At 34.1% G+C, this 20663-nt stretch overlaps 2 protein-coding genes across 2 annotated transcripts; one reads left to right on the forward strand and one right to left on the reverse strand.

The window, feature by feature from the left end:
• The first annotated feature begins 95 nt into the window (after positions 1-95).
• Positions 96-6282, forward strand: LOC121382200 (enkurin-like). The gene is made up of 4 exons (XM_041511725.1): positions 96-288; positions 2348-2493; positions 3178-3410; positions 4752-6282. Exons 1-4 carry the CDS (start codon positions 218-220, stop codon positions 5067-5069), a joined length of 768 nt encoding a protein of 255 aa, XP_041367659.1. The 5' UTR covers positions 96-217; the 3' UTR covers positions 5070-6282.
• A 956-nt stretch (positions 6283-7238) lies between these two features.
• Positions 7239-18260, reverse strand: LOC121382199 (FACT complex subunit SSRP1-like). The gene is made up of 6 exons (XM_041511724.1): positions 18136-18260; positions 14128-14198; positions 13153-13222; positions 12296-12580; positions 11683-11766; positions 7239-11096 (listed from the first exon to the last, which is right to left on the reverse strand). Exons 1-6 carry the CDS (start codon positions 18235-18237, stop codon positions 10929-10931), a joined length of 780 nt encoding a protein of 259 aa, XP_041367658.1. The 5' UTR covers positions 18238-18260; the 3' UTR covers positions 7239-10928.
• Positions 18261-20663: the final 2403 nt, after the last annotated feature.

The raw sequence follows: 20663 nt of genomic DNA on the forward strand, positions 1-20663 counted from the left end.
CACCCGGAATCAGCCGACGAACGACTCGTACAATCGGTGAAAAACGTACGTTTCCGGAATGAACCGAAATACAGAGTAATCTCCCGTACATTACCTAGGCAACAACAGGATACAGCCTTGGATACTGTTGGATTTGTTTGTGTACAAAAAGAGTATACGCATATAAAGTCTTCTTTTTTTTCGCAAAACATAATACTGCAGAGATATTTTAGTTAACATGATGGAACAGGAACCAACCGTTTATAGTCTAATTGCGGTGGAACCACCATCACCAGCAAAGCCACCAAGGTAAGAGGTATCCTACCATTATCAAAACATTTATGATCATATCAATCCTGTATTCGCGTATATAATATTTTCGTTTTGTCGAATGAATGTTATGTTTTTGACAAGGTTTTCTATGGTATGAATATGAAACTAATGGCACAGTAGGTGAGAATAAACACAGTTTTACAAATAACAAAAACCAATTGTGTTTTAAAAAATATAATGAATTGTAATACTAATAGTATGTTTTAGACCATGTTATTTTTTATGTTTATCATTTATTTTAATTTTATGCAGTATGTAGCATCATTACGCAGATGCATTTATGTAGGCCTATCGCCTGTTTGCCAATTCCCTTTATTCACTCAATAAATTATTTAAAAAATAAAAACAATAATAACATCATTCTATAAAAATATTTCTTATAAATAATTTCAGTTTGGTTTGAAATAAGAAGAAAAGTAAAAGTGTTTGGAAATAACAAAAGAATACTATTTTTGTGTGCAATTTACAAATCATTCGGCTCAGAAATAAATAACTAGTAAATTCCATAGTATAAAAAAGATGTTCTCTGTGGGATGGACTGTAAGGCTGATGACAGTCACTTTTAGCACCCCTGTTTTGGCTTCTTAAACAATGAATACAACGTATTACTTTAAATCCATATTTCATAAATAGTATAATTATTGTTTTTAATTACAAGCACAGTCAGGTGCATTAGTAATTTTCAAACAAAAACTTTTCAATAGCAATTTTGCATTGGAATTGTTTCAGCATTCTGAAAATGGAAAATACAAAGTGACGTCATTCAAATTCAAAGTTATCTATATTATTACAATACTTTGACTCATTAAAATAAAAACTGGTCTACTCCGCATTATAATCCCTGTCAAAACAGTTTTGAGTTCTGTAATGAATAATTCAATTCAATTTATTGCCCAATACCAAACAATCTGGTGTTGGTAAACCCTTTTTAAAGGTTGGTATGTTTTTTGGTGGGTTTTTATCAGATGTACAATTCACTGATAACAACTCAATGTTTGTAGTATTTGTATCATATATGAACAGTCGCTGCAAATATTTTTACTGTTTATATCCATAGCATATTGTATATACAATTTTCTTTCTCAAGAACATTAAGGTGGCAAGTATACTGGGATTAATGAGTGTTGTTGTTAAAACATAACCACCCATATTGAGATGATCCAGTTTGGGTGGATCCACAGTCAACATTGTTTTCTATACTTCTGTTTGATAGTGGGCTCTGTATACATGTTCCATAAAAACAGCACAAGTAGGTAATAGGGACTTCAAATCTCGAGCTGATGTCAACTGCATGTTACCCTTTTTCGATGACTATACGTCATACTGGTCCAGGCCCCTGAAAATTCATGTAGTGTTCGCGCAAATTTATATTTTAGTAACCTTTTTTTTGTTCACGCAGAATTTGGAACACCATTTACTTGGATATAATAGATTATGCAAAAAGGAAATGGGTTACCTGGATTTATTTCTGCTAAACTGATAAATGGTTCACTCAGATTTTCAATTCTCAGAGGCCTGTGGTGTGCATTTACACCCAGTTTCTTTTGACCCATAACAAACAACCTAAACATGTGTGGCTTTAGCTATTACAATCCTCCAGTTTTGTATGAAGATCACCTACATGGTTCACTTGGTGGCATACTTATAACAGTTTGACAATGGTACCTTTACCGACACCAGATTAGGCCTAAATCTGAAAACGTATTGGCATAATCTGGTTTATACAGGTTTCACTGTACTATATATAAAGAAAATTAATATATCACAGAACAAATTGGCCATGATTAGCTGTATTTAATTTGAATACAAATGAGAAATTTTTGTGAAAATTTTATTTAATTTTTGTGAAAATGTTATTTAATTTTTGACAAATACCCTCTTTTCTCCCCCATAACATTTTGTACCACATTATATGACTTTCACCTGGGCCATTGTGTAATAATTGTTGCGCACACTCTAAACTCTGCCTTGTGAGATTTTGTTATCAGGGTATCATTATGGTTTTTTAACCATTTTATTTATTTATGTTACACAGGCACACCTCTAAGTTCAAGTATGCAGTGAAAGATGAGGTCACCCATGGCAAGGCACAATATAAGACTATGGGCCAAGCTAAAGTGCCTGTCCCAACAACAGACAACTTTCTGAAGAAGCATTCAAAAGAGCCAATACTTCCCGATAGTAAGTATATACAGAGTTATCATTAGATACCATTTATCTTCTAACGAGTTGATCAATGTTTTTTTTATCTTAGCAAGTGAAAGTGAGTTAGATATGTTTTTAAACAATGAATTGTATGGTAAATTGTATCAAATAGACACAAATATAGTATTCTGTTTGTTACTTATCCTTAAAAACCAGGTTTAAAATAAATTTAACTGTCTTTTCAAATTAAAACGTTGACACTTACGCAGCAGTTACGTTATGCATTACAGAGTAAAATTTTTTAGGCTAACTTGAACAAAAGAGAACAATCAATTTCAGATGTCATTATTTTATTAGATGGCATGTCTATGGTGACCGGGTCATCACTGTTGAGTGACCAATCAAGTCTCAAATGTGATCTCTTACATTTGTTGGAGACTATATTTATCTACAATTAGTCATCCCTTACAATTGGTTGTCTCAAAATGTCATGGAGAAAAATCACACTTCCTATCCATCTTTCAGTTTGATAGTGCATCCATCCATCCATTCATCTATCCATCCAAATATCCATCCATCCATCCATATGTTCATCCATCCATCCATCCATCCATCCATATGTTCATCTATCCAAACATTCATCTATCCATCCAAAAATTCATCCATCCATCCATTTTACAGATGAGCAATCCTTTATGTCTACTGTTTGTTTTATTGTAGAACTGACATTCCAGTATGAGTGTGGCCAAGAAGCCAAGAGGCCTGCAGTCCCTCCAAGATGTGATGAACCTTTGATGGGGTTGAAAACGAACAAGAACTTCATCACAACCAACGCTTGTCAGAACATCACATCAATTCCAAAGAAGCCAGAAAAGAAATTCGCGGACACACGTATAGGCGACACCCATAGACTGGAACCATCTGGTCTGGAACCTGTTTTTGTTCACAAAAAGGTCAATATCTTAGCAACAAATTATTTCTTTTCAACTTAGCCTGACCTCAAACAAATGGCATTTCAATCCTAAGTTCTTCTCTACAGTTTGTTGTACATAGTCAAACTATCCTGCATACGCTTTCACAAGCACAGTGTCTTTTATATTGAGGTTAAATATGTATGTAGTAGTGTGCAGAGAGGATAATTAAGTGCCTTTTAAGGACAGTTGGTTGTTATATAAGATTGTAGCATCTCCTACTGATGTCCATACCATTTATGTTTTGTGTAAAATGTATCTGGAGCTAATACAATCACCCAGATAAGCAGAATCATGTTAGATTTGTCAAACCTGACCATTTAAGTGAGAAGTTGTAAAAAATTAATAGCTGTAGTCTTGTTAAATTACATTATCATAAATTCATACTGCTTTATACATATATAATTTGTATAGAAATGTGATAGGACTACATACATGTACTTTGTAATCGTATTGTAACGAAAGTTTACAACCACAAATTTTGACAATATAGCAGTATGAATGATCATAACGTACTCCCACCCTTTCCAATTCCAATGCCTATGATCTGCTAACATTTAATTTTCATTTTGACTTGCTTTTTAACATATAATTATTGATATTTTGTTAGAAAATAACTGGGTTTCTGCAATTTGTGTAGATCAGTAGATAATTTGGCGAAATGTGCTGCTCTCTCGGAGCTAGTCCTGTATCATAACATACTCCTACCCCTGCCACTTCCAATGTCTGACAGACTAACAGTTTCCTCATTTTAACATATTCAGGGATGAGAAATTTCCACTGATCCACAGAATTCCGCAGATTTAGTCTCGCTTGGCATCGATCTCGTGAATCATCTAAATCCGATGGGGAAATTTTTTGGGGTGGTGAGGTCCATTTTTTCCCCCCAGTTCTTCTCTCAGATGGTTAAGAAAGCACAATGATTGGCTAAATGTAATTACAATGGCCTAGTGCCTTTTGGCAACAGTAACAAAAGACCGTTACGATGCAAAGTACAGTTTAATTTGCTGATTGTTGACCGAACAACCAATCAATGATAATGATATATTTTTACTTTGAAAAGCAAGCACGAACTTAGTCAAGCACATGGCTATCGGAGTTGATAATTTTCAACAGTGGTAAAATTTATTAATCTAGAAGATTCAGGTGAGTGCCCCCAGACTCCTCCCAGTGAAAGATGGGGTGAATTCCATTCAATATAGCCTTTGAACATGGTCTCCGATCTCTGTCTTCATTTACAAAACAAAAATTCATTTGTTTTTCTCATTTACCAGTGTCATCTCTGCATATTACATTCCTCTCTTTTCTTTTCTTTTTCTCTAGGAATATGGTAAAGTCCCCAATTACCTGGAAGCGCGAAACAAGGAAATGGTGAGGGCCCAGGAGGAGTATGACCGGTACGTCACAGAACACTTCAAGCGGGGAGCAATGCGACAGCTGACGGAGCAGGAACGCATGTCAGTGCTGCAAGGACTGAAGACCAACTGGGAAGACATCCATGAGGAGTATCAGGGACTTTCGGTTGTCACGGACACTCCGCCCAAGAAGAACCGCAAAGAACGGATGGAGCACCAAATGAAGCAGCTAGAACGAGACATTGAAATATTCGAAAAACACAGATTTGTCTACATTGCCAACTAAACTAGACAGTTCAGATATTTTTTTATTGTGTCCATTCTCGTATTTTACTCACTTGAAATATTTTCATTGTGTAAATGTTTTTGTGAACACAGAAGAAAAAATGTTATCCATCTACATGATCTCTTATTTCATGAGACAAATGGGGAATATGTTTAAAGCTATAACTTTTTTTCTAGGTCTATTAAGACAAAATGGAAATGGTTTTAAATTTTTGTTAGAAAAGATATTATAAATATTAAATAAATTGGAGGACCCCCCCCCCCATGAGAGAAATAAGCAGAATTTTACACTAGTCCATTGGAAAAATAAATACATCTAGAAATTTTCCAAATGAATGGTTTGTTTTATTAAAAACAAGGATGTTTTTGCATTGACCATTTTTATTTGTCCACTGGACAAGCACCGAGGTACATTTTGCTTGTCTCAGCAATTTTCATGTGTCAGACAAGTGCTTATTTTGATTTCTGTCCCCATCCCACCCCGGTTTTTTTTTTCGTTTTTTTTAATGTTTATATAATTATATTGGTATGTTTGGGGGGAGTGATTTGAAAATGTTTATCTGCCTGTTTTTATTGATAACAACCATATAAAATAGGCTAACCAAAGTTTTTTTTATTAAAATGATTTTGTTATGTGCTTCATGTTTAAAAAGTGATGTCTGTGGTTTTTGACACATTGTTTTGTGCAAAGCTGTGTTTTAGTGGGTCTGTCCCAAAATCACATACTGCAGTGTCAAACGTCATACACTTTTTGTATTTATCACAGTTGGTTATCCGTATCATTGTACAGACGTGAATTACTGGTAACTTGCCAGTCAACGGAATTCTGTAAATATTATAACCAGGTGTGATGGAAGTAACTAGAAATTATATTTACACGTACAATGAATTTCCAAACTTTAGAAATTCTGTCTATGAACCTGTTTTGTCATACAATAACAGTAACTACATATTCCAAAATATTAATACTTCAGCCCAAAAAAATACTTCATTTAGCCACCAGTATTATTTATAATTAAATTATTGGATACAGATCCAAAGGGATTGCCATTTGTGTTTTTAATGGAAAACATCTTGTGTTTATAGTCGGGTATGATATTTTAACTTATTACTGTTCAGAACTGTACAACTCTGGATCTGTATCCAGTTGTATATAAATTTGTTAAAATTAACCCTTTCAGTAAAGAACAATGAAAATAAATTATTTTAATGTTGGCTGTTTTAAATGATTATTTTGGCAACATCATTGACTAATGCAAAACACAAGCACAACAGTACCACACTTAATAAAGTCATGGCCTGTGCTAGGATTTTAGCAGGCGGGTTCTAGACTGACAAGCGATGTTTATAGGGGATTGAGTCATGCTTCCTGAGAAAGGATACTGAAAAAAAAAAAACTTTCCTTGAACATGTCTTCACTATATAAGCATTTATCGATAAAAGCTTTTACATGCCTCACCAATATCGAACAGTTTTAATGCAAATGTTGGTTGTCAGTTAGAATTTTCACATACAGGTGTGTTTGAATTAACAACCATTTTAAAAAGAACACTACCATTTCAATACATGCCACCTTCTTTTGATCTAGTAATTCTTGTTATAGATAAATCATTGTTAACCCTCATCTTTATTTAAATAAAAAGCAATTCAGTAATTGTCGATATGCAGTTGTACAAATTTTAAGGTGTTTGCACTTGAGGTTTGGACTCTATAACACTTTGTGGTGCCAAAATCAACATTATTAGGTTTTCTGTTTGTAGAAAAATCACTCATTACCTAATATTTACCAGTTAAAATGTATCTGTAATATGCATAATTTAATATTAATAGTTATAGAATTTTTGTACTGGTGGTGATCATCCATATTTTTAATACCATTAGAACACATTGTTGACGTAACCATCAGCTATTGGATGTCAAACATTCAGTAATTCTGACATGTAGTCTTAGAGGAAACCTGTCACATTTTTCCATTATCAGCTTGGGATCTTTTATTTGCACATTCTAAAAACATGACAACACATACCATGGCTTTTGATATACCAGTTGTGGGAAATTGTTTGGGATGGTTCACCAAAGGAATTCAATTCTTTAACGCAAGCATATGCTGAACAATCATTTTAATATTTCAGTTTGGTTAGAAACAAACATTGTTAACAACAAGACAATAGTTGGTATAAACAGTTTATTAGCAAAACATATGAGTAGGCTCAAAAATGCAGTTTAAAATTTATACATAAATATAAATAATAAAATTTACACACACATGTACACACATTAACATGTATAAAGAACACAAGGATTTGACAATTGCTTATTAAACCACTCATCCTTAGAGATAAGTAGACTGAAGCTACTTAAATATGCTCATTCTGGGAAAATGTCATTAAGAACAGCAGAAAGAATGACCCTAAATTCACACAAAAATTCTGATCAATGGATGTGTTACAATAGACACTGATGTATATTATATTTACTTGACACCAATTTTCAAGTTCTGTAAAAATGGCCCAGTTTAACTTGTACAGATTATTGTTATACTTGTGATAAAACACCTGTAAAATTTGGTACTGGATTTATGTCCTTAATAAATTTATTGATTCAATTACATTAAATATTAATGAGCCTTTGTATGTGACACATCTCAGTGATGTGTACACATAATACAACAAATATATTTCAGGCTGAAAGGGAATATTCAAACATGTATATTTATTAATTTATGCACCTAAATGTAATGATATGAACTGACATGAGTGTGTCTTTCAATTCCTGTAATTATTACTAGAAGAAATATCATGCTCTCCACACAGGGTTATGCAATTAGCACATCATATTTTCTGTTCTTTCTCGCATAAACAGGAAAAATAATGTGGGTCATTAAATACATTAACATATGTAGTCAAACTTCATTGTGTCAAGTGTTGAAAGGACCAAACAAAAATGCTTGAAACACTGGTAGTATAGCTCGAGATAATCATAATAGATTTTGATGAAAATAATGCTAGAGAACAATTTCTCCACATAATATATAGGTATACACCTGAAAATTAATTAAGAACCACCTAGTTTTGACCATGTGATTTATACTTCACAAGTAATTCTGATAGTAAACACTGAAATTAATGTTCTCTGTATACAGAGATGTTGAAAAAGATTGTCAGCAAGTAAGACAGTAATTTATTCATGTCATCTCGGTAAATACCCTGTAGATGTAAACATTCTCAACATCAGGTTTAAACCTCGTCAGTACGGACAACTACATCTAGGTGCCTTTTTGGCTGCAATACAGTTCAGGTGGTGCTTAATTAATTTCCAGGTGTCGTTTTGGGGTATAATAATGCTATAGAACAATTTCACCACCGTAAAAATACCCCGGACTCTCAGCATTACAGAGGATGAGATAAAGGTTTTAACTGTTATAAATAAATCAAAGCCACAACAAACTCACACATTCAGTCAGTCTATGGGACACTTTTGACCAACACTGCCAACTAACATTTCAGGAACTACATAAACATTCTAAAACAACAACAAGCACCTCCCTGATAAGAAGCAGTCAGCTGGTAGGTTGTACTTAATACAAAAATGGATATTTTTCTCAAAATTATGAACATTAAATTTTTGTATCTTTTGCACGATACAGATCTATATAAGTGATATAAAGCCCTATAACCACGTATAATGGTTATCACTTGCCCTAGTCCTGTTAGTAAGTAGTTACTAATATTAACCACCTACTAATGCCCAATACAATGCATTAAATATATCCCAAGTGAATCAGACCTAGCTAATTAAGGCGAGCTATCACTCACTCCCCATCACTCACATAAAACTAATTCAAGGTATTTATTATCTCCCCTTAGCATGTGAATTTATATTGTGTCAATATCTCAACTGGCTAAGTTATGGGAGCAATTAATCCCACACACCCTCAATATTTTGACACCATACACATTATCTGCAAATATATACTGTATAACTGATATGCACTGCACAAAGAAGAAATACCAACAATTTTAAAGTATTTCCATTTCAGACTAACTGTAGACAGCAAGTAGATGTTGTATTTCACTAAGGACATATCACTTTGATATAAATCTCGACAGTTTATACCACACAGGTAATAATGTCAGGCATTGCACAGCCATATATACAGCCTGTTAGTTAAGGGTTAGTATTGCTGTCACTCTCCACCGTTTCTAATGTTTTAGCTTATTTAAAGAGATTATTCCTAATTTTAACATTAGGGAACATTTTGTTTTCAAAATCTTGATTAGCTATATTTCTAGTCAATTGAAAATTTATTAACAACTACTGCTTAATGTTTTAAAATTGTGTAGTGATCTCTGAAACTTGCATAGACAATCGCGACACAATACTGAACAAAATGTTCCCTGAATAGTACAAACTTTTCTAATGAGCAAAACAATATTTTCTTTTTTCTTTATATCAAGTGTTTTCAGCCATTCTAATGATTTTTTAGTACATCCTCCAAATATTACCTCCTAATATATTGTTTCTTAAGAAGTACAAAATTACTTTGTGGTAAAATCCAATTTCAGTTATTAATAACTTAAGGATCATATAAAATCACTGGACATATGCCAATATTGATATTCAAGGCAAGAAAATATAACGTACTTTTAATTGGTAACAAGAATTCTGTAGAATGAAATCTCCCACCAACCATAAAACTTATTTGGTATCACTGATAGTTTCATCTCAATGCATGTTAAAAATAACAAATAAATAATAATAAACTAAACTTAAAACAAAATTAAAATTTTAATTTAATAAATTTCATTTTTTTTTTTTTTAAATATGCATTAAGATGAACATTCATAGATAAATAAACTAAGTTTGTGAGAAATGGAGCTCAATATGACACTTTGAGCTAAATGTAAAAGTTGACATGGCTGCCAGAAAATACCTGTATATCTTGCCTTTTTACTTCATAAAGGTGAGACAAAAACTGTTACAATGGCTACAAAAACGGGAGTAATCTGTTTTATCTATCTGACATTACAACTACAAATAAGAATGTTTAAACGTCCAGTTACCATTGTTGTTATGGGTCTTCAAACGATGTCCCAAAACTAAAGCTACACATTCATTCCACTGCATAAATACATTTTGTTGTCAAATTGAAAAACAAATCACCTTTAAATAAAAGTCACATGGTCTAGTTCTTAATCTAGTGTTTCCAATACACAAATATAAAGAAGTCTAACACAGGTTGTCTACATTTCAGAAAATAACCCAATGTCCACTAGATTAATTGTGTTAGATAACACGGACTGTTTGCTTACATTAGCATCTTTGTAATCCTGAGTAGATTCAGACTCTACTTCATGCATTTACAGTCCAGTCTCTAAGTCCACGACACTCAGTTTTATTTAGTTCAGTCAATAAGCCCAAGACAGACTCAAAGCCAGAGTCAATCCAGACTCCTAGCCTAAGACAGACTCAAAATTTGAGTTAATACAAACTTTAATCCCAAGAGAGACTCAAAGCCAGAGTCAGTTCAGAAAACCCAAATTCCCACTCAAAAACCATTCTGTAAATCTGAGATTACACCATGCCTCTAAAGCTCACAATCATATCATGGCTATAAAATAATCAACTGTACTTGATGTCTCTGGAAACAATGGTTTAACTTGGCAATGTGTCGACCCACATATCTTTACCATTAAACCTGCATAACAAATTAAACCGAATCCACAGAAATTATAGAGCTAGCTGTAAGACTTCTACATTCACCAAATACTTCTACATTCAGCAAACTCAAACTATCAACTTTCTTGTCATTGCTACAGAGCTTTTCCCCCATGTTTTGTTTCTATTTATGAATTTCGTTTCAAGAATCCACTTCCTGTTTCATGGGTATGCTCAGCCTTGCTGCCATGTCGACAGCAGTGCCAGCCTCACTGGTCTCAGTGTCCATGGTGCGCTGTTTCTCCTGGGAGTACTCCAGCATTTCTCGGTCGTACCGCTCCTTATCACACTCATACATGCTGTGGTACACCTATGGGCAGAAGATTATTTGCATGTCAAAATTGTTCTTCATCAACAAATTACTATTTCTAAACAAATAACTTCTTTTTCTTTCTTTTTTTAATAAGCAAAAATCTAAATTATTTAAACTTTCTTCTTTATCTGCATTGAGATAGCATCCACAGGTGTAATTACGTCTTAAGTTTCATTGATTTTGTAATTATAGTTTGGAAGAAAAGGAGCTAAATACAAGCACTTCATGTTAACACTGTCACCATCAAGGTAAGATAAAAATTACAACAGGAATGCAGGATTCTGTTCACAGTGGTTGGCGGATCAAGGTTTATTGTTCAACCAGCATTGTTGTTGCCAACTGTGCTACCAACCACTTTTATAATACTATGTCATTGAAATACAAATCATGGACCTAATTCATAAAGGTCTCTCAGGCTCTGCTAGACAACAAAGCATCCTCTTTGTAAGTCTTTTAGCAATGCATTGCAAGATCACAAAATTGCAAGACCCCATGAATTTAACGTCAGCACTACTCATAAATTTCTTGTACGTAATACATAGACAATGTTTCTGCCATCTTATTTAAGATTTTATGCATTTACCTTTTTCTTATCTGATGGAAGTGTGTTCCACTTCATTGCCAGGCGTTTCATCAACTCATGGGGAGCAATATCTTCTTTATACTCCTGAAAAACAACATTATTCCATATAGCAAAACAACTGATATCCTTAAAGAGACATTCCTCAGTTTGCTGCATTGTAAGATGTTTCAGACTAATAAAATATTTCTACGATTAAACTTACATATTAAATACATTTTCTCGTTTAGAATATCAGTGTCTGTATATTCAATGTATTTCTGGTCTTAATATTTGTAAGAAGCCCAAAGTGTCTTCAAATAATTTTGTATGTATGAAAAAAACATATGTTAGGAAATAAATTGAAATTTAACCGAGTACAAATATGAGAACAATCAGAAACACATTTAATATACAGCCAGTAATATGTTATACAGAAAAATATCACAATTACAATCGTTAAAAAGTCTCTTTTAGTCGATAACATCTTTAAAATTGCAGCAAACTCGAGAATGTCCCTTTAATGACTAGTATGTAAGACTTGTGCTCTTCAAGTAAACCCATAAAATTAACCCTGTGTTCAGCGAAGCTAACATTTGCGAACAATTAATATATTAACAAAGCCTGAAAAATCCACCTGAAAATACTCCTCCTGAACTACTGGTTTCTGTTGCTGTTTGAACAGTAGGAACGCATTGGCTGGTTTCTTCGGTGCTAATGGATCTTTGTCTTTTTCACTTTTAATTTTCTTGCTCTTCCCAGCAGAAGAGCTTTGGGCGGTGGCATCATTCATGCCATGTGCCTGCAGCAGTGGTTGAATTGATGACAGTGCTTTTCCTTTAACTGCATTTGGTTCAGCCTCGGAACCTGAGCTAGGATAGGGTGGTGGTGGGCGTAGAATATTGTACAATACCTTATCCTCCTGAAAACAATAAAACATTTAATTACATAGGACAGGAATGTTTGTTAAACAACATCTCAACATTTTAAACTATGGCTATTTGGGATCCACCATATGGTTATCTCTACAATTGGTCAACAGAAAGAGAAGAAACTCACTTTCATTATATAGGTTACTCCTACCAATAAAGCAGCAATGGATATTTCAAACATTTCCATGGACAGGTCACAGGACAGTACAAACCACTGTCTTTGATATACTACTACAAGTTGTGCCATACTGGCTGAAATGGAAAAAATCTGAATCCGTCGACAGAGATTGATCCTTCAACCCATCATATCTCAGGTGAGTGCTCTACCACTAAGCTACATCCATCATTACAAAGAGAAAATAAATCTTCAAGATACATAAATATATGCAACAGCATTTTGGCTACGATCATGATTGTTTTTATATATTAATTAATGCATCGAGTCATTGACTTTTCCAATATTAAATATTTATGCAAGTTAAAGTGTATTTTAACACTAATGACAGTGAAGAAGATATCAGTCTAATAAGTGGGAATAATGCCTTTAAGAATACAGCCTTACCTCCCACATCACCGGCACTTGAACTTCACGGAAATTATCACCATGCTCATCAAGTCGACTTGCAAGGTATCTAAAAAAAAAGAATTTGAAGCTTGTTTTTTACTAACACCCCTAATTAATCATCAGCTATTGGATGTCAAACAGTTGGTAATTCTGACATATAGCCATCAGAGGAAATCTGTACAATTTTCCATTAGTAGCAAGGGATTTTTTATATGCACTTTCCCACAGACAGGGAAGCACATACCATGGCCTTTGGCCAGTTGTGATACACTGGCTGGAATAAGAAAAAACCCAATCAGTTGAATGAATACACCGAGGTAGTTCGATCCTGTGATGCAAGCACCTCTGGAGAGCACTCAACTGACTGAGCTAAATCCAGCCCCGTATCTGAAAAAAAAGAGTCAGGAACAAATTTGTTTATTAAAAATGTAAACACCAAGCATGTACTTGTAAATGTGTTTTGTTACTACCAGTATTAATTTATCGTACAGGTCTGCCCAGTATAATACTATTAATAGTAGTGTTTGGAATAATTTGGAATTTCAACATCATAATTAGTTACAATCAGTTTGCACCAACAAATCAGATTTTAAAAAAGAATACATGTATATTAATTAGTGTTGATCATTTTCAGGCATTCAATTTGGGAACTGATTCCACCAGAATCATAAAACTGATGTAATAAAAAAAAATTGGGATTCCATCTTATAATCTTATGCTTCCGACCCACAATGTGAGATTCATAAATTTGTAGCCTGTATTTCATCATTTAGACTAATAATAAATGCAGTAATGCCCTTTCAACAACAACAACCAGTTATGACTCATAAATAGTCTGCTTAATAAAACAATAATAAACAAATTTAACTGATAAAGACCAAGTTGAATTTTGGGTTTGCTTTTGTTGTGGGATGGAGGCAGGCTATGCTTTGACTTGTTACATAAATACTATCAAAGAAATAATTGACTTGCCTTCTTTCTCTCTTTGTTCTCTTGATGAGTTTCTTAACATGTTGTATTCTGTTGACAAGCTTTTCATTTGCCTAAAAAGGAAAGATACTCAGGAAAATCTCAAAGGTTTCAATGGTAAAATAGATTGAAATCCCCAATGTCAGACATTTGAATAATTCTATATTTTGACAGTGGTGAAGAGACACTGTTCATGTATACATGTATCTTCAAGAGAAACAATAATCTTTGGGTATTAAATGTTTCGCCTATAAAATTGTTATTCAGTGTTGCTGTCAGTTGCACCCATAGATCCGCAAATGTTCATCTCAAGACATGTTAACACAAAATTAAAACTAAACTTGAAAAACAATTTAATTAAAATTTAATTTATTAAATTTTTTAAATTACTTTAATTCATTGAGCATGCACATTGATCTAGGATTTATATGACTATCGGCAAATGACTGATATCAGCGGTAATTAATTACCTCGTCTGGTTACCTGCCAAAAATACACCTGCCAATCAGGAATCACAGGTGGATGCAATTACCTGATAGACCAATTAACTAAGAAAACATTCCGATTATCATTACAATATGGTGGTTTATTTTGTATTAAAAAATAGTATATACTTATTGCAGGCTTACTGGGATGGATATTATTACAGAACATTGCAATGCATGCTTGTTTTAACATCACTAAAAAATCAGGTAAGTTTGTTTCTTCAGACTAATTCCTGATGTGATGCATTAAGTATTACGTTACAACCTGCTTGCCAGAGGGTGTATTCATTGCGATGGAACATAATGGCTGCGCCCATTGTATATAACAGCCGTCACATTTTTAAAAACCGTTTTCTTAATTAAATATAATAATATACTTGTTGATATTAAGCAATAATGTGCATTATATATAACTGAATATGCATACCAGTCCAAAAACCGTGTGCAAGCATTCCTTTTTAAACATTGATATATTTTAAAACTGAATGCCTATAACCCTATATCTACCAGAATTGGTCTCCCTATGAGTATAACACACTGGGCTTTGGGAAGGGAGACTTGGAGGTTTGTTGACTTTCACTCACTTTCATCAACTGCAAATTTTGAAAATAAATGGCAAATTATATTTTAATTTCGTAAAATAAATTTATGTATTAATTTATTAACATCCCTAACTGTGTTATGCTTCAAACTCTGTTCGTTTTGTTTTCTTGTGTTCCATTCATGTAATCAACATCTAATTTGTTGTCATCTGCTTGTTGTTCATCCAGTGTTCTCGCTGCTTCATTTAAGCGGGGCGGCACGCCCTGCTTTTTTGTTTTGCCATCCCCTCAGGGCTTCTAGATTATGGTAGCCATGGCTTGTGATATTCAATGTTGGGCTAGTAAATAACTACTATTGCCATGCCCGATGGTTAGTGAATTTTTTGGGTCAAATGTTGCAGTTAGGTCTATTTTGTAAATATGAATATCCTAACCCCACCCCAATGTTAATGTTTTAAAGCTCTATCTCCCTCTTGAGGTGACATACCTAATTATTATTTATATTTAGTAAAATTGTATTAAGTTAAAGTAAAGTAGAGCTGATGAATTTTTAATCCTGGCTTGTAAATTTTTGAAATCACCGATTCCATGGCTAGTGGATTTAAAAAAAATTCCAGAAGCCCTGTGTCCCCCTTTATTTTTCTGCATCCTACATTTTAAAGCACCCAGTGGTGCCATTTCAAAATGCTCTTTTTTCACACAGAATTTGTTTTTATCAGTCTGCACACTGGACATCAAAGAAAACAATCTGCATTGTGTACGAAATTACAACTGACGAAAAACTTCAGTAGCTTACGAATTACCATAACATAATTTAACACTGTTTTTAACCGCCTTTATTGTGTCCCATACCAGTATCCATTTGTATGTTTGGAAAAAGTCTGACCCGTCTAAAGACTAACCCTATCCCTAAAACTAGCCCTAACCATTTAAACAGGGGTACGGGTCGAACTCATGCCGTATGTTAGATACTAGTTCATAAAAATAAACTTGAATGTAAATGCACATTACATAAAATAAAATAAAATAAAATAAAAGAAATTAAAGTTAATAAAGTAAAATAAAATAACATTTATTAATTAATAGAGTGTGTGCTATTAATTAATAAATGTTATTTTATTTTACTTTATTAACTTTAATTTCATTTATTTTAGTTTAGTTTATTAACTTTAATTTATTTCTACTTTTTAAGTTATTTTATTAACTTTAATTAATTTTAGTTTTATGGTTTTTGTTTTATTCATTATGGAATGAGAAATGACTTCACCGATCCTTTTCCACATACAAGATTGTTCCGAGTTTTATTTTCCTCCCATAATGCATCGCGCGTTCTAAACCCAAGTCGTACAGTTGGTCGTTTTTCCTTTAATTCAAAGTGAAGATTGTTTCAAAGTAAGTATTTCTTAGTCTGCATATGCTCGAAAAAGATCACACTACACAATTAGGGTGGGAAAAGGTGGTAGTAGTCGCTATTTCAACCACAATTCCGTTCCGAGCAAAATTGCTCGGAACGGCTCTGTGTTTGCAAGTGGAAAATGTCGTCGGTTTTATAAACTCAGTAATGTGCATTTACATTCGAGTTTATTTTTATGAACTAGTTAGATACATGTACAATTAAAGTTATATTTTATTTGAGCATTAAAAACATTTTAAAATTAGTTTTTATTGTTTTGGCGACTGGGGGTGGTGGTGGGGGGGGGGGGGGGGGGTGTGTACAAATTGCCACTTTATGATACATAATTGTTAAATGCCTTCTAAATCAACAGACCCAGCTCAGAGATTTCCCGACTCCCTGACTCGGATATGTTTGTACTGGAATGTCATTAAACATCCATTCATTCCCGCCGTATCCCCGCTCCGGTGTCTGTATCGTACTGTCATACAATTTCGATCGACATATGTTTTCGATACTTTGTTTGTAACTGCATGTGTCGCGAGATTATGCGAGATATTACGTCACTATCAGCCTTAACATAAACAGCGAGTGTGTTTTTTCTCTCAATATTAAAAATGCTTCAAGTTAAGCTGCCAACTTTATGTTTTAATTATAATACCATAAATAGTGTGCATGTTATCAGTTATTCGTAATGCAAAATTTGGGTACTAATGAAATGCCTCACATAGCGAAATCCAGGTATCACAAATCCCTGCAAAGTTATCGTCTGCAACACCGACATCTGACCTGCCAAAGTTAGATGATATACCACGTGATCATTACACTAAACAATAAAATTTATGGAAGGCTGGTTGGGTTACCTCTTATGTCATTCACAGCAAAGTTCTTTTCGGTAATTCTGGTGGGGGCATGTTTACATGTGCATTTACATTTACTACAAATAAAGGTGGTTTGGTGGAATTACATTTTTTGAAAATATATAGTTCTGTATTGCTGTCAGAGTACTTAAGGCGACAATCTGAATTTTGGTGCCATTGATACATATAACAAGATGATTAGACATTAACCTATGACGAAAACCTAATGTAAATATGTTTTCAGTGAACACTGTTTATTGGTCTGAAAATTATTCAATATTTTTTACGAGTTACAAACATTTTATGATTTTATTTTCAAAAGAAGATTTTGATGTAAATTATTGCACGGAGTATAGACCCTACACTACCGTAACAAGGACACACATAGACAGCCAATGAAACTATCGAAAACATATGACGTTTGTGAAAATATAGCAGAAACACCTGTGCGACTTAGCAGCTAGGTTTTTTTGGAAGAAAATTTCATGGGAAATTATCACTGTTTTTCACAATAAACTAATGTGACTTGAGAAAGGTAAAGTATGATTGTATGTACGAAGTATTGTTTTTATTATATTTTAATTTTGTGCTTATCGTGTCGAAAACATATGACGCCAGGATACTGTGTACTGTACAGGCTGCACTCTCATGACCCTGTCCCTGGCTCCATTTCAGTTTGAAACTTTAAAATACACAATGTCTATGGCATCCCATTACCAAGGTTATATTACCTGTTGGATTTGTTCACATTTCTTTCGTAAAGAGAAATACTTTTTTAGGAATGCGCTTTCACGGGCGATTGTTTCTAGTTGAGCTTCCAAAACTTCCGACATTTTGGATTCCACTGACAAACATGAGTTGCTCCCCTTAATTATCATATCAGGGTCTCGCATCACAATTACGTTTGTGTTTTGCTTAAATTATAAATATAATATCCGTAGTTTTGATGCTGTATAGTAACATTTATGGACTTTTGAACCCCATCGGAGAGAATATTGAAAGTGCAACATTATAATACAAGAATGACTCCACCCTCAAAGAAACGTATGTTGCGTCAGTACCCCCCTTATTTTAATTTTTTGTTTTTGTTTTGGCTTAACATGAAAATTGTTTTGGAAATAACTAGTGCATGGTGCACATTAAGTCAATACTTTTCTTAAGAATCACACTTTCTACTTCTGTTCGGACTAGGAAATAACAAGAATATTCTACTTTTATGTACAATTTGTAAAAACGTTGGTCAATATATAAATAAAACAGCAAAGCTATTTTTGTTCCATTAGTAGCAAGGTATCTATTATATGCATTTTCTCATATACAGGATGGCCGTTGATATATCAGTTGTAGGGTACTGGTTGGGATGGGGAAAGAACAATCTGTGAATGGGTCCATCGAGAGGATTCAATTCTACATCCCAAACACCTCAGTCAAGCGCTCTACCTACTCATTTACATGTAGACACTGTTCCCTTAAAACAGCAATAGTCGCTGATAGTGAAGAAGGGGGCGGAACGTAGCTCAGTAGTACAGCACTCTCTTGGTGTGTGGTTGGTCTGGGATTGATCCCTGTCGGTGGGCCCATTGGGCTATTTCTTGTTCCAGCCAGTACACCACGACTGGTATAACAAAGGCCTTGGTATGTGCTATCCTGTCTGTGGGATGGTGCATATAAAAGATCCCTTGCTGCTAATAGAAAAGAGTAGCCCATATAGTGGCGACAGCAGGTTTTCTCTCTCAATATATGTGTGGTCTTTAACCATATGTCCGACGTCATATACCTATAAATAAAATGTGTTGAGTGTGTCGTTAAATAAAACATTTTCTTCCTTCCTTCATAGTGAAGCACATGGAGTTTGAATCTGGGCTTTAGATGCTCTTAAATGTTTACTAGACTGTTTGATTTGAGTGCTTCTATTATTTTAAAATTGGGCTGGCATATAAGTGGATGTTGGGACGGCATGTAAGTGGATGTTGGGCTGGCATATAAGTGGATGTTGAGATGGCATATAAGTGGATGTTGGGACGGCATATAAGTGGATGTTGGAACGGCATATAAGAGGATTTTGGGACGGCATATAAGTGGATGTTGAGATAGCATATAAGTAGATGTTGGGACGGCATATAAGTGGATGTTGGGATGGCATATAAGTGGATGTTGGGACCATACTATGTCCAGAAGCATTGGAAGATGCCAGCAACTGATGGGGAGGGTGTGCTATTAATTAATAATAATATAGTTTAGTATATTTACATGTATACATCTGGTAGAGTTCTTAATATTATTTCCATTATAATTTTATCTTCAAAAATAAAATATGACTTGATAAATTAGAAAAAATTAATGGTACTGTTGAGAAAGAAAGAAAGAAAGAAATGTTTTATTTAACGACGCACTCAACACATTTTATTTATGGTTATATGGTGTCAGACATATGGTTAAGGACCACACAGATTTTGAGAGGAAACCCGCTGTCGCCACTATATGGGCTACTCTTCCGATTAGCAGCAAGAGATCTTTTATTTGCGCTTCCCACAGGCAGGATAGCACAAACCATGGCCTTTGTTGAACCAGTTATGGATCACTGGTTCGTGCAAGTGGTTTACACCTACCCATTGAGCCTTGCGGAGCACTCACTCAGGGTTTGGAGTCGGTATCTGGATTAAAAATCCCATGCTTCGACTGGGATCCCAACCCAGTACCTACCAGCCTGTAGACCGATGGTCTACCACGACGCCACCAAGGCCGGTGGTACTGTTGAGTTACCTGTATATATAGTAAAGTTCATTTGGCTGGATTACCATAGAGTTGTATAACAAAATTTATATTGCTTCAATTTTACAGTACCGGGTAGTTCTCTGTTTATGTTGAGCAATATTCCTTCTGTTTTAGCTTTTGACATCTGCATTATCATATCAAAACTTCTGAGCAGATACTGTAGAGTATGCTCATTATATGTCAATTTTGAACACTTCATCATGTTGGAATAACAGTTTTTCTTATAGTCCTTCCCACAGGGAACACCTTTTTTATATACTATGGAATTTACTACAAGTTATTTATTCCTGAGCAGATTGTTTTCTGAATTGCACACTCAAATAGTATAATGTTGTTATTTCCAAAACAATTTTACTTATGTCAAACCAAACTGAAATTATTTACAAAAAACATGTTTGTAGGAGGATGGGACGGACTATAGATACTGAGCAAATTTCCTTCTATTCACTCTTTGGTGTCTACATATGACAACTTCTGAAATACC

This window comes from Gigantopelta aegis, chromosome 9 (genome assembly GCF_016097555.1).
Source record: "Gigantopelta aegis isolate Gae_Host chromosome 9, Gae_host_genome, whole genome shotgun sequence".
Lineage (NCBI taxonomy): Eukaryota > Metazoa > Mollusca > Gastropoda > Neomphalida > Peltospiridae > Gigantopelta > Gigantopelta aegis.